This window comes from Python bivittatus, unplaced genomic scaffold (assembly GCF_059951505.1).
Source record: "Python bivittatus isolate LINGU-HERP-01145 unplaced genomic scaffold, Pbiv_v1 ctg000480_np1212, whole genome shotgun sequence".
NCBI lineage: Eukaryota > Metazoa > Chordata > Lepidosauria > Squamata > Pythonidae > Python > Python bivittatus.
This window is the reverse complement of record NW_028277075.1, coordinates 22,103,849-22,119,389: the sequence shown is the minus strand read 5'-3', so window position 1 is coordinate 22,119,389 and position 15,541 is coordinate 22,103,849. Positions and strand designations below refer to the sequence as shown.

General features: G+C 38.6%; 1 protein-coding gene across 1 annotated transcript in view; it reads right to left on the bottom strand.

The window, feature by feature from the left end:
* The window catches only part of RYR3 (ryanodine receptor 3), a 256,028-nt gene that overhangs the window by 205,269 nt on the left and 35,218 nt on the right, over positions 1 to 15,541 (bottom strand). The window contains exons 4-9 of the mRNA XM_088145058.1: positions 13,913 to 13,987; positions 12,869 to 12,947; positions 11,853 to 11,965; positions 11,159 to 11,258; positions 4,203 to 4,296; positions 797 to 871 (exon numbers count right to left, since the gene is read on the bottom strand). Coding sequence (XP_088001184.1) covers positions 797 to 871; positions 4,203 to 4,296; positions 11,159 to 11,258; positions 11,853 to 11,965; positions 12,869 to 12,947; positions 13,913 to 13,987 — 536 coding nt within the window. The remainder of the gene's footprint in view (positions 1 to 796; positions 872 to 4,202; positions 4,297 to 11,158; positions 11,259 to 11,852; positions 11,966 to 12,868; positions 12,948 to 13,912; positions 13,988 to 15,541) is intronic.

The following is a 15,541-nucleotide window of genomic DNA, read 5'->3' as shown; positions in this document are numbered from 1 at the left end:
TTTTAGGAGATATTCATTGCCATGTACTAAGTACAGACTTAATTCTCCCAGTAAAATGAAAGAAACTTTCATTTATCTGTTTTGTTTCATTTGGTTAGATCTCAATTTCTTTCAATCCAAGATCTTTCTTAGGGGCACTCTTTAACAGATTCAACCAAGCCTCATAACAGTATTACAAATTAAGTCAGATTCAGATTTATTATTTTCTTATGCGTTTGGGGTTTTCTAAGCTTCTTTTTCACCATGCTTAGTGCCTTCCATTTTTCTCTTCCTTCAGAAGTTGAGATGCAAACTGTTATTCACTTGCAGGCTCTTTATTATCATACTACCGAAATCCAGTAATTACCTCTAAGGCTTTAGTCCTATGGCCCTGAGATAGCATCCCATAAGATGTAATACACACACGCACACCCAACAAAGGTCAAATTTCAGGGAAGGATCCAATTGCAGCAGACAAATTAACCAATTTCTGTCTGCCATGCTGGCCACTCAGATGATTTTCCTAATATTGGAAACCCCAGTGTTGGAAAGGGGCATCAGCAAAGGAAGCTTGGTGAGAATAAGGCAAGAGGTTGAAAAGGAGAAAATGGGAGCATCTGAAGTAAGTAAAAAAAAAAGAAAAAGGAAAGAACACAACAAAAACGAGATGTAGCAAATTCCTCTTTCTGATTTCTGCCCACCAATCTACCAATTAGTAGAGAAGAAAGCTTATTGGATTTCCCAGCCCAATGTATATTGCATTATATAAGAAAACATAAGGCAAAAGCTTATAAAATCTTAGATAAAATCACCATACCTTATTCGAAGAGGTTCTACTCTCCATAGTGATCTTGCACGGACTCCAGTTCCCCCAGCTTCATAAAAGAGCCGCCTAGAAACAGATTTGGTTAGGCATGCTGAGATACACTGAATGGGAATTTTAGCATTCATAAATGTATGCAGGATTATAATCTGTGACTTGATTATACACAACATTTGGAGATTGCAGCTATTTTCTGTAGCGATTCACTGTAAGGTTTGGAATTAGATTTTGCCACATAAGCTGAATAACTGTAAAATAATTCAATCATTAGTAAATAAAAACTAGATCCCTTATGTTCCTGCTCTAGAAATTAGGATTGCAACAGGACCTGAATCCTATCTACATAGACCTCACGTTCTTCTTATAAGTAGTAGAAGCATGCTACTACTTTTGAAATTACTGATATTTCCATTAGGAGTTCCCAGATTTTAATAGTCAGAAATTCAGGAGTAACAATGGTGTTTTCTGAATCTTTGAGGGGAGGGGAATTGTGGTTGATCTTATTGCCCTGCTATGTTGGCATTTTATTTTTCTAACAACAGCAAATAACAATAACAATATCATTGGTAGAGAAAACCCTATACATTCTGCATAATGATAATCCATAATCACAATAAACCCATCCTGCCACCTCTTCTACCTCAGGAGCCAATAATCACAACTCCACTTCATCCCCAAAGGCCCTGAGAAAAAGCCACATCTTTACTACTCTCTGAAATTTTCACAGAAATGGGACCAACCTTAACTTCAAGGGCCAGGTATTCCAGGAACAGAGCCTGACCCAGTGGGCTCATCTCTAGGTCCTCTTACTTTGAAATTCCTGAGAAGGTGAGACTCATAACATGCCCTCCCTCACAAATCTCACCAGGATGGGACTCCACATGAAGCAGGAAATCTTGAAGATACTTAGCTCCTAAGGCAAAACTTCTTTAAAGATAACAAGCAGCTCTATGCATTGCAGCCAGAAACTTACTGGTAATGAATGGTGCTCTCATAATATAGATGTTACAAGACAGGCAGAACCCTTCACTACTCAGGCCACTGGACTTTGGACCAGGTGCAGTTTCCATATAGTTTTCAGTGACAGCTTCAGGCAGAGGGAATTGCAATAGTCCAGATGTGAGGTGACAAGGGCATGAGTGACTGTGATTAAAGTCTCCTGTTCCAGGAAAGGGCACAACTAGCTCACAAGTTGAAGCTGTGCAAAAGCCCTACTAATTATGGTTTCTGCCTCCTCTTTCAACAGGAACTAAGACTTTAGTAGAACCCTTAGATTACAACCCTGCTGTAGATGGGAGAACACAACTCCATCTAGACTGAACAATGAATTTACTCCAGAAAAAGAAGGCTTCTGAATCTACAGGCACTCTCTCTTGCTAGATTTATGCCTAAGCCCGTTTCTTCTCATCCAGACACTAACAGCCCTAGACTGGAAAGTTGAAAAACACCCTTGAAGAAGGTACTTCCAAACCAGTTCTGAAAATGTTGCCAAGAAAATTTCATGAACCTATCCATGGAGTCCCCAGGAGTCAATATAACAGCAACAAGTTTTAAATGATTTACTAGCATGCAGAGCACTGATAAAGTTGTTCAAGTATTCATTATGATTTGTCTTAGAAACTAGGGAGCATGGAGTTTTGTTTTGTTTTTTTTATCTGCGCTCAGTCGTTACCGACTCTGCAGTGACTGCTTGGACGAGTCCTTTGCAGTTTTCAAGGCAAGGTGTTTCAGAAGTGGTTTGCCAGAGCCTCCTTCCTAGGGCAGAGCCCAGCTGGCGAGCGCAGGAGGCGGGGTTTCCGTTGCTTCACGCCCTTTTCGCGCTTACCAGCAACTGCTCCCGACTCCTTTTTGCAAGGTGCCGCCAGCATTTTTCCTCCCACCGGAGTGAGAGTACCCATTTATCTACTCATGTGAGTTTTCGAACTGTTGAGTTTACAGGAACTGGGGAGGAAACAGGAGTTCGCCCTGCTAATGCGAAGGCTGGACTCGAACCGCTGAAGCGTCGACCATTTCTGGCCAGCAACTTTCAGCGTCATTAAGCCGCTGCGGCACCACGTCCCCCTAATATTTATTTATTTATTTGTTTATATTTACTTCTTGACATTTTTCTACCATTAATATCTTTCAGTCTATTAAGCAATTTTTTTAGCTGTCCATGCACAGGCCAGTCCTGTCAGGGAGGATCATTTGCCATCAGAATAAAATCAGGCATACAGAACAGAATCCTCTGGAGTTTCACCAAGCATAACAAGCTTTGACTGTGATCAAAGTTTAGCTATATCACCAAGACAGAACTGGTCAAGTTATGCTTTGGGTTATGCTCAGGAGCAGCCATCTTGCCATGGCCAGATGAACCAGACAGGTACACCAATGGGGAGACTGACCATCTGCTGTGGGGTTTTCATGGCAAAACTTGCGAGAGTGAGTAAGATCTTTTGACACCTCCTAAGCATACTCTCATCCATTCTTTCAGGATTAAATATATCTTCATTTGTTTAACAGCATGCAGTGGGGAAGTTCTCTTTTAGGTTCGAAATCGTTCAGATTTTGAAAAGTTCATTTTGGCTGAACTTCCTTTACAAACCTTGTGAAACACCTTATCATCTGTAACTCTGCTAGATACATATTGAGATACAATTACTAGAAGCTGGTAAATGCCACTTACCTCAAATTAAACAATCTTAGTTTGCAGCAGCAGTTAACTATAAATACTTGCTCCAATTTTTTTATGCCTCTCACACAATGCCCTTTACTAACTTTCCTTTTGCTTCCATCACTGCATTTACTTTACTTGCTTTCTTTCTCTCTTTGGGCCCAATCAAGCCACCTTGCCGGAAAAAAGAGGCCAAGGTGCTGCTGTTTTTCCTCAGTGCTATTATTATGTTCATATCTTTACAGACAGTTGAACAAACAACAAGGACAAGATGCAGCATAGCCAGAGGGCACTTGGCATGTGATGTGACTATTGATACAAGATCAAGTGCTAATCTCCAATGCCAAGTATTCTCATCTCTTACCAGTAAACAGTGATGGTATCTCAAGGATAGCTGAAGGTTCTTACTTAGGAAAAACACTTCTATAGATTGAAACGCTGAGTAAATAAGTTTAGAATGTGAAACATTTCCGTATTTTTAAGTAGACCACATTATACTAGTTCATGTTTCCTGTGGTTTATAAATCTGCCTGTTCTTCCAGCACATCTAACTTGAATTATACTTTGCAGATATAATTGTAGGAAGAATTTTGTCTGTTTTACATCAACTGAAGAATGATAACAAAAGTCATTCTGATGTGTGCCCTGTGCTACAAATGCTTGTTTGTTGTTTTTGAATAAAGGCTGTTTAGAGCTTACAGCTGAAATTAAAGATGGAAAAAATGCATAATATGTAGTGCAACTCACTTATGTGGTGAATCATTCTGTTCTGTAGATGCAATGGTCAGGCATTCATCGTGGCCATGAAATAAACGTAATACGTGTCCACCAAGTAGGTATCCTAGGGAAGAAGAAGGTAATTACTGTATTTTTCCGACAATAAGACGACCCCATGTACAAGACAACCCCCACTTTTCCAGCCCAAAATTTAAAAATCAATATTTTAAAGATAGTGCAGAACACATTTTTATTTAGTAATTAGTTAACATTGACCTGATACACTCGGTGGGAGGAGGTCCAAACCATCTCTCTGCAGCTCTATTTCCAGGCTCTTTTGCTTAACTGATTACATTCAAGCATGAGTGAAACTGCAGATAGCTTGTCTCTGCAATCAGCCTTCCTCTAATTGGTTTGTTCAGCATCAGCTGACGTCAGTTACATCAGGCTTGTGATTGGAGGAAGTCTGTTTGGGAGACAAGCTATTTCACTCGTGATTGGAGGCTAGCAACAGGAGGAAGCCTCTCTGCAGAAACAAAGTATAGGCAGTTTGGAACGGCGCGATTCTCGGCTGACTTCCTTGAATAAGATGCCCTTCAGTTTTTAGGGTAAGGATTTTAGAAAAAAGTATCGTCTTATCGTCGGAAAAATATGGTAACTTGGACAGCATTTTAACAAATAAGCACCTGGAAATGGAAGCATATCTAAGCATGAAAGTACCTCTAAGTATGGCATTAATATCTAAAGGTCTAGGCTATTTCCTCTTTCCAATTTCCCTTCAATTCTGAGTGTACCAGTATGCTCTAAGCAAATCACCAGCTATACAGTGACAGGAACAAAAGTTATTGATCTTTGGCTTTGGTGATCCTCTCGCCATATGGCACAGGAAGAGCTCAGATGTTTTTGTTCCTCTTTTTGATTGACCACTCCTACTTTCATCTGGGCTCAACAAACCATGCTTGATCTACTGTGTGATTTAATTGTAACAAGGTAGTTTCAAGGTATTGGTTATGAAAATAGCTTGTTTAATACAATATGTACCACTGTATTGAACATAAAATGAAAGGGATGTAATCAAAGTCCCTTCAATACCTACTCCATACAAAAGGAAATAAAAATTGCTAACATCCTCATCCACAAGGAAGTCTCTTGAAAAAAATGTCAGCATTAATTTGGCATTTTCACACCCACTAGTCTCCTGAAGGAAAAAAAAAGAAAAGACAACTCTTGTCAAATTCATCCCAGTTCCCTATGCCTGGGAACTATTGCAAGGATCTGTAGATCAAAACAACTCAGATTAATGCTGACTGCATTTTAAATTAGAATCAACAGGATGGCATGCAATTCAGATCATTCAAAAAACATCTGAGTAGCTATTGGGAATAGTACCTGTTGTGAAGAGGGGGGAGGAGGGGAAGGGATCTGTAAGGCCAGGAAGCTACCATTCCAATTTAACAATCTGAGAACAAAATGCAATCTATATACTACTAAAACTCTCATTGTGTTCACCTGTTTGTCTGTTTCAACCCTCAAGTTAGCTCAAATGGTGCATTATACTGCAACATTTTTGAATCAAGGTACCTAAAATCCGCTAACTTAAAGAATGCATAAAAAATCCAGGACCCATTACTCCTGTGGAATTGAAATGTCCATGATGTTCACACCAGTTTTATTTGCAAACTTGTGGCTGTTGCACTGACCCCGCAGTCACATGATTGTGATTTCTGATGCTTCCTGCCAGTTTCCCACAAGCAAAGTCAATAGGGAAGCTGGCAGGAAATTAGAAGTCACTCCCAATGCTTTGTTGTCTGCCTGTGATCATTCTGTTTATCTATTTAGGTAAGTAAATATTATTATCGAAGTTTGCTTGCCGCTACAATTATTTTTCTGTTTATTATATATACTCTTCTTAGATGGTCACGGGACCATCCAACATTGGGTAAAAAAATATATGGTCAGCCTAAAATTTAATGTTCATTCTGGTCACATCAGATTGCACTACCTTTCTCTCAAAGGATGACCCAGTGGGTCACAGGGTTGTCTAGTGTCAACTGAAACCAGGCTGCAGAGATTGAGGCAAGAGTTCCCACCAACTGGAAAATAGACCATTTATAAGCATAGGTGTTTGTGGTGGTCCATAATCATATAAAGTCTTACTTACCATGGGCATCTTCACTGGGGGCAAATTATGAACCATGTGTGATGATATTATCATGTAAATGCTTTCACTTACATATTTGTGTCAGATGTCAGGATGTAAGTATGTAATTACAGCATTTGCACGATGGTGTCACCATGCATGTGTTGGCATACTGTGATTTTTCTGTCAATGCCACTGCTCATCAACTTTGTAGAGTATCTTTGCTGCAAACCGAATCCTACCCACCTCCAAATCTGGATTTCATTGCAAATGAGGCAAAATAAATCTGCTCAGCTGCCAAACACAGAAGACAGCATGAATCACAATGATACAGAGGTAGTACTAACAGCCAATGTGGAGGTGTCCCCCATGCATATAAAACATTTTGAACACACCACTGTGCTACAACATTATTTGAATGTATGACTTTCTTAGAACAAATAACAACTAATGTTTGATACCATTGATCACAGTATCCATCTGGATCGACTGAGAAGATTAGCAGTACGAGGCATGGTGTTGCAGTGATTCTCCTTCTGCCTCCACAGCCAGTTCCAGTCAGTACAAACAGGGCAAAGAAGTTGAGCATAAGACCCCCAACTTGTTGGGGACCACAGGGATCAATGCTCTTGCCCCTCTTGTTTAACATATACATGAAGTTGCTGGGTGAGGTCATCTGCTGACTCAGAATCAGGTATCATCAAGTATGCTGAGGATACACAGCTGTATATCTTGAGCTCAGGTCAACCAAATTATGCTGGTGCAGCTTGTCTCAGTGCCTGAGGGCTGATGGGTTCTGGAACGGGGGGTGGTGGGGGAGAACAAGCTTCAACTCAGTGATGACAAGACTGTGCATTCCTGATTCTTTTGGAACTATGGATTTTCCATCTTTAGTTCTGAATGAGCACATGTTCCCCAGACAGAACAGGTGTGCAGTCTGGAACTCCTCCTGGGCATGCAACTCCTGCTCAAAGCTCGGGTCTAGCTGTGGCCAAGAGGGCTTTTACTCAAATTCATCTCGTATGCCAATTGTGCTCCTTCCTGGGTGGAGTCTCTTCTCACAGTCACTCATACTTTAGTCATCTCTGCAACATACTCTGCATGTGATTGCACTTGAAGACCACTCAAAAGCTGCAGCTGGTCTAGAATGCATGGTGCAGGCAATTATAGGTGTAGTTTGGTATGCCCATGTAACACCTCTGCTATGCAAACTGCACTGGTTACCCATAAGCTTCCAAGTGCAATTCAAGGCTATAGTTGTTATCTATAAAGATCTGCACGGCATAGAGCCTGCCTATCTAAGGGACTATTTGTTCCCCATTGTCTCTGCTGTTCAGTAAGATCTGGCAGAGTGGGCATGCTCCAGTCTCATCTGCAAAACAGGGTGCAATGGTATGTGGGAATGACCTTGGAATGCTGCCTAGGGAATGATCAGATAACAGTGGGTATAGCCCACAGCTACATAATGGAAACAGAAAGGAACCCAGAAAGGAACCTCCCTAACCTCTCAGGCTGTAAAAGAGACAGTGGGAGATTTGCAAGATTCTGTTAATACAGCCTTACAGTAAAGTAGAATTAGCTCATCTACTTGTGTTTCCTGTCTGGTCTACCTGGGAAGGCTGACACAGAGTCATCTGGAGGGATCCAGGAGAAAAGGTGAAGAAGGCTCAAGCTTCTTTTTCTTACAGAGAAGATGAATGTGTTTGTGGCTTTCTGCTGAGGAAGAAAGATGATTACTGAAGATATGAATGGTTACTCTCCCTGTTTATTGTCTCTGTGTGAATGTGTGTGTGTATGCGTGTGTATGTGTGTAACTCTTGGCAGCAGTTTTGGAACAGATAAAAAGTAAGTATTGCTTCATAACAAGTATAATTGACAGAATTTGGTGCTATTATAACTGCCAATTTCCTATATTGAAAAAGAAGACTAGGTAAGTGCAGAGAGGATAGCTATATTAATGGTGATAAGAAATTTCCAAAAACCTGGTCAATAAGCCCCTGAATACCAGCTGCTGGAAAGAAACTATCAAAGAGGGTTAAAGTCTTGTGTTCTACTGGTAAAGAATGAAGACCCAGACTGGTAAAAACTAAAACAAACTGGAAATATTTCTCTGAAACGTATAAATGCAACAGAAAAATGAAATGTTTAGCATATGGCAGTGTTGTCCAAACTTGGCCACTTTAAGATGAGTGGACTTCAACTCAGCATGCTGGCTGAGGAATTCTGGGAGTTGAAGTCCACTCATCTTAAAGTGGCCAAATTTGGACAACACTGCCATATGGCAATGAAATATGATAAAGTACCACTTTATTCAAGCCACTGAAAAGCAAGCGCAAACTGTTGTTGACTGAAAAGTGACACTATTTCTATTCCATCAAATTCATCCTTTCTATAAAAATCAATACTGCATATGGTAACCGGTGAACAGGGAAAGGTAAACAGCTTGGCTTTTCTATAGATGTACATGTTAGTGGAACATAACTTTCCAACCCATTAAACTTTGGAGACCAGGATAAATGAAGGCACTGTCTCATTGCAAACAAGAGGAAAATGATTCACCAGCATCTCCACATGAATGGCCCTAAACTCTCTTGCTGAATAACAATCCCATTAATAGGTATTGGAAACAAATGTTTTATAAGATACAGATCTGAACATAATGCTGCTAACACAAAACACTAAAATAATTAGAGATTCAAGCCCCACACTAAAATAAACCACAAAGGGATTAAGAACGTTCAGACTGCATGGCTTCTCAGAGATTACAGGCAAGCTCCCCAAAGCAGATGAAAAGTTCATGGAATCACGTTAGGCTCAGGAGGGGGAGGGGGAGGGGGAGGGGGAGGGGGAGGGCTGTTGAGCATGATGAAAGTGTCAGAATCAAGTTGAAAGGTGACATTTTGCAAACCTCTCTGTAGCAAAAAGTTTCACATTTCATGCTTCATATTGGGACAAAAAAAAAGAACAGGTGTTTTCCATTTGAAAATAAAACAATCAACATTTTAAAAGAATCTGATTTCTTTGGCACTAATTTTTAGTTATTTATAAGAAGACCCCATATACTGATTGTCACATCTTCCTCCCTTCCTTCCTTCCTTCCTTCCTTCCTTCCTTCCTTCCTTCCTTCCTTCCTTCCTTCCTTCCTTCCTTCCTTCCTTCCTTCTTCTTTTTTGATAGAAGGGATGTAGCTTTATAGTTGCAGAAAAATTACAACATGAAAAAATGTGATTGCAATACAAAATGCAAATTGATGGCCAAACAACAAGATTTTTTCCACTAATAAGCCAGTTCCCTTTTAAATGAATAGAAGACTTAACAGGTCCTAAGGACTCCTTTTCGAATCTAGTTTTCACAACTTCTGATTTCCCTTGTTCCTTCTGGCTCTTTCCTCAAATCCCTAATTACAGTGGACTGTTCCAAGTCTTGATTGAGTTTAAAAATACTCATGCTTTTTTCCCAAGCCAACATATAAACACTCGAAATACTAACTGTCCCCAATCATTTTCATAATTACTGACGTGCGTTACTGGTTTTAATCTTCTGCCTACCACTGTATGCTAAAAAGGTATTGGTGGGTGACCTTCATACAGCCAGCCTAACTGATAGCTTGTTAAATTTTTGTATTTCTCATAATTATGACATTATTAAAGTTCTGTTGCTGGCAGTGATCTATGAGACTTGCCTGCATTTCTTTCCCCTTCTAATCTATGAGACTTTGCTTGAGTTCCATTCGTTGATTTCAAAAAGGTTATTTAAATGTTGAATGTTGACACACAAGATGCTGTATACCATCCATTTACCTTTCCACCAATCACTTACTAAATGATTCAGCTAGATGTTCCAAAAATGTACATCTCAGTGTGTTTGTATGTGTGTATTGACTTTTCAAAGGAGCATATGGAATTTTATCTTCCAAGGTATCAATTATACAATCAAAAAAGAAAAGCCTAAAATCACTTTCTTGTGAGATGGGCGGCTGTATAAATGTGATAAATAAATAAATAAAATGCGTTTGCTATACCTGTTTGATCCAACATGTCATAGCAGTACCAGAAGTTACATACTGTCCTTTAATAGACATACCTTTCTTTGAGCCATTACATGTGCAAGTGGGAAATACAAAAGACCTGCTCTCTATATCTGCCTTTCTCTTATAAAATAGTTCTCAGTGGGAAAAAGAGGAGCAAAACAGGAGAGGTTAAGGCAGGTTTCTTAACCTTGGCAAATTTGAGATGCCTGGACTTCAACTCCCGGAATTCTCCAGCCAGCCTGGGAGTTGCTAAGGTTGAGAAACACCGGGCTAAGGCATTATCAAATGATCTCTAAATTCATTAGGGTACATACACATACCAGGAGTGATGACATCAGGAATCTACACAGATAATCACATAGGCTATTTGCTGAGGTCAGTAAGGACCCATGACACCTGCTTACACTGAAAAATGAATACTTTCATAGCGCATACGTAGTAAACTCGCTGTCGAAATGAAGCTGGTAAGAATGTGACACTTTCTTTCAGCTCATTTGTAGCAGAACTACAAGAACTCTTTCAACTCATGTTTCTACTTTTTCTCTGTTCAAGCCAGCCAGGAATTCTATATTACACCTTTCCACTGTAACTAAAGGCAGAATGGTCTATGCACAGACGTCTTTACTTTAATTCAGGATCCTAAATACTCCACAGGCTGCAAGGTTTATAGTAGAATAGGTTTCACATTAGAAACCATACAATACCCAAAGGCATTAACATCTGAACAGCAACTCTATTTTTAGCTACAGAAGTTACAATGCACACTTGCAGATAAATAATGATTTCAACTAGCAGTATAACTGTAACTTAACGAACCTTCTTCAATGCTGCTTCCTGAACAAGTGGGGTGCACATTCCAGAGTGTTTGCATAAAGGAAGCATCTACTTGTATGTTTCCATACGCCACAGAAAGATGCTGTAAAGAGAACAAGTGAAAACACAAAAAAATTATTGTTATTGCAACGGAAGTATAAAACTACACCCTTTAACTTTTAGGTCTTGGGATTTATAAGACCTGGGAAAAAAGTCAACCCCAATATTTGGTGAATTGACACCAATTTGCTCCATTCCACTTGCTTTTTCTCAAGCTCAAATTTATGCCATATTAAAGAAAAAACAGTTTTGCCATGCTCACTCTGGGCAGCAGTCTTTTGTTTTTCTTCTTCATCATTTTCTAATCCTTCCTGTTTCATTGTTGGAGTCTTTCATTAAAACGGATTTTAATAATTTGTTTCATCAATTTATTTCAACAGAAACTAAAGTTGATTTTTCACAATCCCACTTCAAGCCTCTCCAAGTTATCTTTTATTCCCTGACTCTTCTTGAAATGTAAGAGAACGTCAAGAAGGGTTTTTTTCCTTCAAATTTATAAGATGCCCTGATCATAATTCTATGAAAAGGCATGCAGAAGAAATAGGTATGTTTCTAAGTGGAAAAAAATAAGCATAAAACTCAACAAAAGTGTTAAGGAATCACATCAAAGTTATTATGAATACTCTTAGATGCTTACCAGGTACCTTTCAGAGGACACGCTAACTAGAATAAGATCATCTCCAATCCGTACCTTTTCTCCTTCTGACCTTTGTTTAGAAGCAGGGTGTATGGTCCACCAGCATGCTTCACCTATAGTAAGCAGAAGTGCTTACATTACATGTGGGGGGAAAATTCTCAGACCATTTCAAAATAATAAGTTTAGGATATTGAAAAATATGAAAACATATCTACTGAATTCTTAATCTCCTCCACATGAAGACTGCCAATGAGTCAGTCACACAGTGAGACAGTGAATGGGTAAATGTACTCAGAAAGTGAAGGTTCTCCACAGATGGCTGGAAGGAAATTTCACAGCTGGTATCTCCTACAGGGTTCCCATCATATGGATGTTCTACTTAGGGTTCCTCAATGAGCCTGCTGAAACAAATCTAGGTATGGGCTGCAGAAGTCAATGTATAGCCTACCAGAATTGCCTTGGGGCTGAACCCAGTATATATGACTGAATGTGACACATATTTAAACAGAGCTAATTACACTTTTTGGCTCAGCAGGCTTTTGTTTTTATTAATGCTTTTTCTGCATGTAGCAACAAGTAATGAACTTTCTTTTTCTTTTTCTCCATGGATAAGAGCAAGAATTATCAGTATTCATGCTCGCCTAATTTTAGCTTGTTTCCATAACTGCAATTCATATATTTTGTTACAGAATAATTTTGTATAACATAATAAATATAGTCTCTATGCATATGTAAAATGACTTGCTTGTCATACAGTAGACCTGCACAATACAACATACCACGTGAATGCATAACAGGATACTAATCATATATTGTAATTTGCCAAGTACTGAATAATTATTCTGCTTTTAGCAGTTCTAGGCAGGCAGCCAAAACTAGAAGCTACATCAACCCTTAAAATTATGTCAACCCTACATGACTGATAAACTAGATTTTACAAGCAAATTACAGACATTTTAAGCCTTCTGACTTAAGGTGATATTTTGTTTGAGGTAAAATGGGCATTGCATACCTACCGGCTGCATTTTCCTGTAGGCCCACATCAAATGCAAGTTTATCCGTCTGAGATCTTGATGTTGTCAGACATGTCAAATACTGAAAAACATTTTAAAGTTAGTAAGACCCTTCAAATCATTTTGTCTAGGTGTGTCTCAAAGTAGCCTTGGATCTGAATTCAGAGATATGAACCTGCTGTTCTCTTGAATAAGTGGGAATATTTCAGATTCTTTTTGCATTGAAATGAATAGATATCAATTTGGAATATTTTTGTGCTGTAGTTTAGTTGCCATGAATGATTTCAAAGAGAATTTAAAATCTAGACAATTTTTATTTAAAAAAAACTTTAATTTTTTTTAAAAATATGAAAGGTGAGGAAATAATCTTGGAATTCAATAGAGGAAACTAGTATCAAAACTACACATTTACTGAATGGCTTCAAACAGTTTGTACAATATAAAATGAGGTGTGCAAATATTATATACACTGAGCACTATTGCGATGAGACTCCAATTCAGCCTGAATCTGAGTACTTTGAGATGGTTTTGGGACTACTGGAGTTCCCAAAATTGGCCATACTGATTGAGAAGTCTACAAGTTTTAGACCAATAAGGGTCTATAATTACTATTATTAGAATAGCTACAGTATAGCAACATTCTTGTGAGTCTGAATGTGCTCCCCTCCTCCCTTGCTTTATCTCCATGTGAATGAGGTAGGGGCCTGTCTGAAGTGTTTTCTTAAATTTATTTCTTGGAATGGGGTCAAACCACACTTGTCTGATTGTTGCCTTGGTAACAGATCTCCCCACTGTCCTTCAAAGCCATCCCCTACAGCCCTCTACGGTACCTGGTTGAGATAAATGATTTATTTATTCTATCTCAGGGGAAGGGTGTGCTGTGATGCAGACTTGGAAATTTCATCCCAACTTGGGGAGGGCCCAAGATGGCATTGGAATAGCAGATTTTTTTAGTGAGCTCCATCCAAGATTTTATTAGTTTTGTTCTGTTGCCCTTTCTTCTCTCCATCCCCATGTGACAGGCTTACAGCCACCACCATGTCTTACCATTCCACTGAAAGAATGTCGGAGCAGAATAGCATGGCCATACAGTAGGGTTCTATGACCACCTCCTTGAGCTGCCTGTAAAATAAATTATGTAGAAGCTGAAGGCTCATTATGATTGGAACCAAAAGCATTACATGTTCTCCTATGGATTAAAAAAAACAGCATGCTCTTTTTTACGCTAATTCCAATTCCTAAAACAGAACATGTGTATATTCACAGTGACACCTCACCATTCATATTTGCATAATTCTATAAAAAATGATAAATGCATACCGATTGCTATCAAAATTTGGTAACTGTCTTCAAGGCTGCTCCACAAACCAATTAATTTAAAGCATATTAATTTTGATCAATAAAGACCAAATTTAGAAAAAAGCATGTTGTGTTTTCTAAATGCATATTCTACAGAATATAAATTTAAAATGCAGGTGTATTGAAAACTAAATATTATATTATATAAAATAAAATTCTACCATTAGAAAGTTTGCAAGTACCCCCTTCCGCCCCCCAAAAATCCCACCTCACTACATCCAGGAAGCATTTTAACATATTGGAGCATATCATGTTGTAACAGCTTCCCCAAATATTTTGCCCTTTGCATCCATTTTTTAAAAAAATAATTTTGCAGGTGAGCAAGCTTAGTTTAAAGGTTAGATATAGAATAGAATAGTCCTATAAGGATTTATTTAAGAAGAAGAAAACAGCTCACCTGAAGATCTGATGAGAACTTTGTCTAGGCATGGGGTTACACGGTAATAGCAATAGACATATAATTTTGTGGGCAAAAGGAGGTCCATCTAGATCAGTTACCAATTCTAAAACTCTATATATGGCTCAAGGCCAAGTATCAAATATGTATGGAAGGTTAATAGCTATATTACAAAGTAAGATTTGAACAGAGCATTGGAAGCAGCAAAATTTTGTTAGTTAATCAGCAGAGGAATTGGATGTGTGTATCCCTTCCCTATCCTTAAAACTGTATTAGCACAAATGAAAGAACATTCAGTGAAAATTGGTTATAGGTTCATTAGTCACCATTTAAACTTAGCAAGATTATAGACATTTTTTTTTTAATCCCAGTACTAGATAGAACATAGATATCAAAGTTCTGGAAAGACATTATTCATCCCAAACCAGCCTTTCTAGTTTTATTATGTATCCTTTTACTCAATGACATGCTCACACATAGAGACACACAAGAATGAAATAATATAGTGCATTCCAAAATGGAAGATTGCAAGAAATCAAGAACATGCTTTATAACACATTGACTGATTCCTAGATGGGAATGATATAGAAAGAGATATTACTTCCTTTCCCTGAACTATAATTTTTTTAAAAAATCAATGTTGATGGCAATGAGGTGAGAAATGTAGCATCTGTTACAGCCAATATCACAAAATACAACATCATATGCATGATGATGTCATGAACCATGGGTTATCTCTCCCCCTCCTTCCCCTTTCTCTCTGTAGCCCACTATGACAAGAAAGAAAAATATCTGTAGTATTCAGGTTGAGGACAGTGGTCCAAACAGACAAATTTGTAGAGTTATTCCAGAGGATAAATTGAAGATATATGAAGCAATATTTTTTACTGAAACTCAAGAATGAATCCCATCAATGCCTG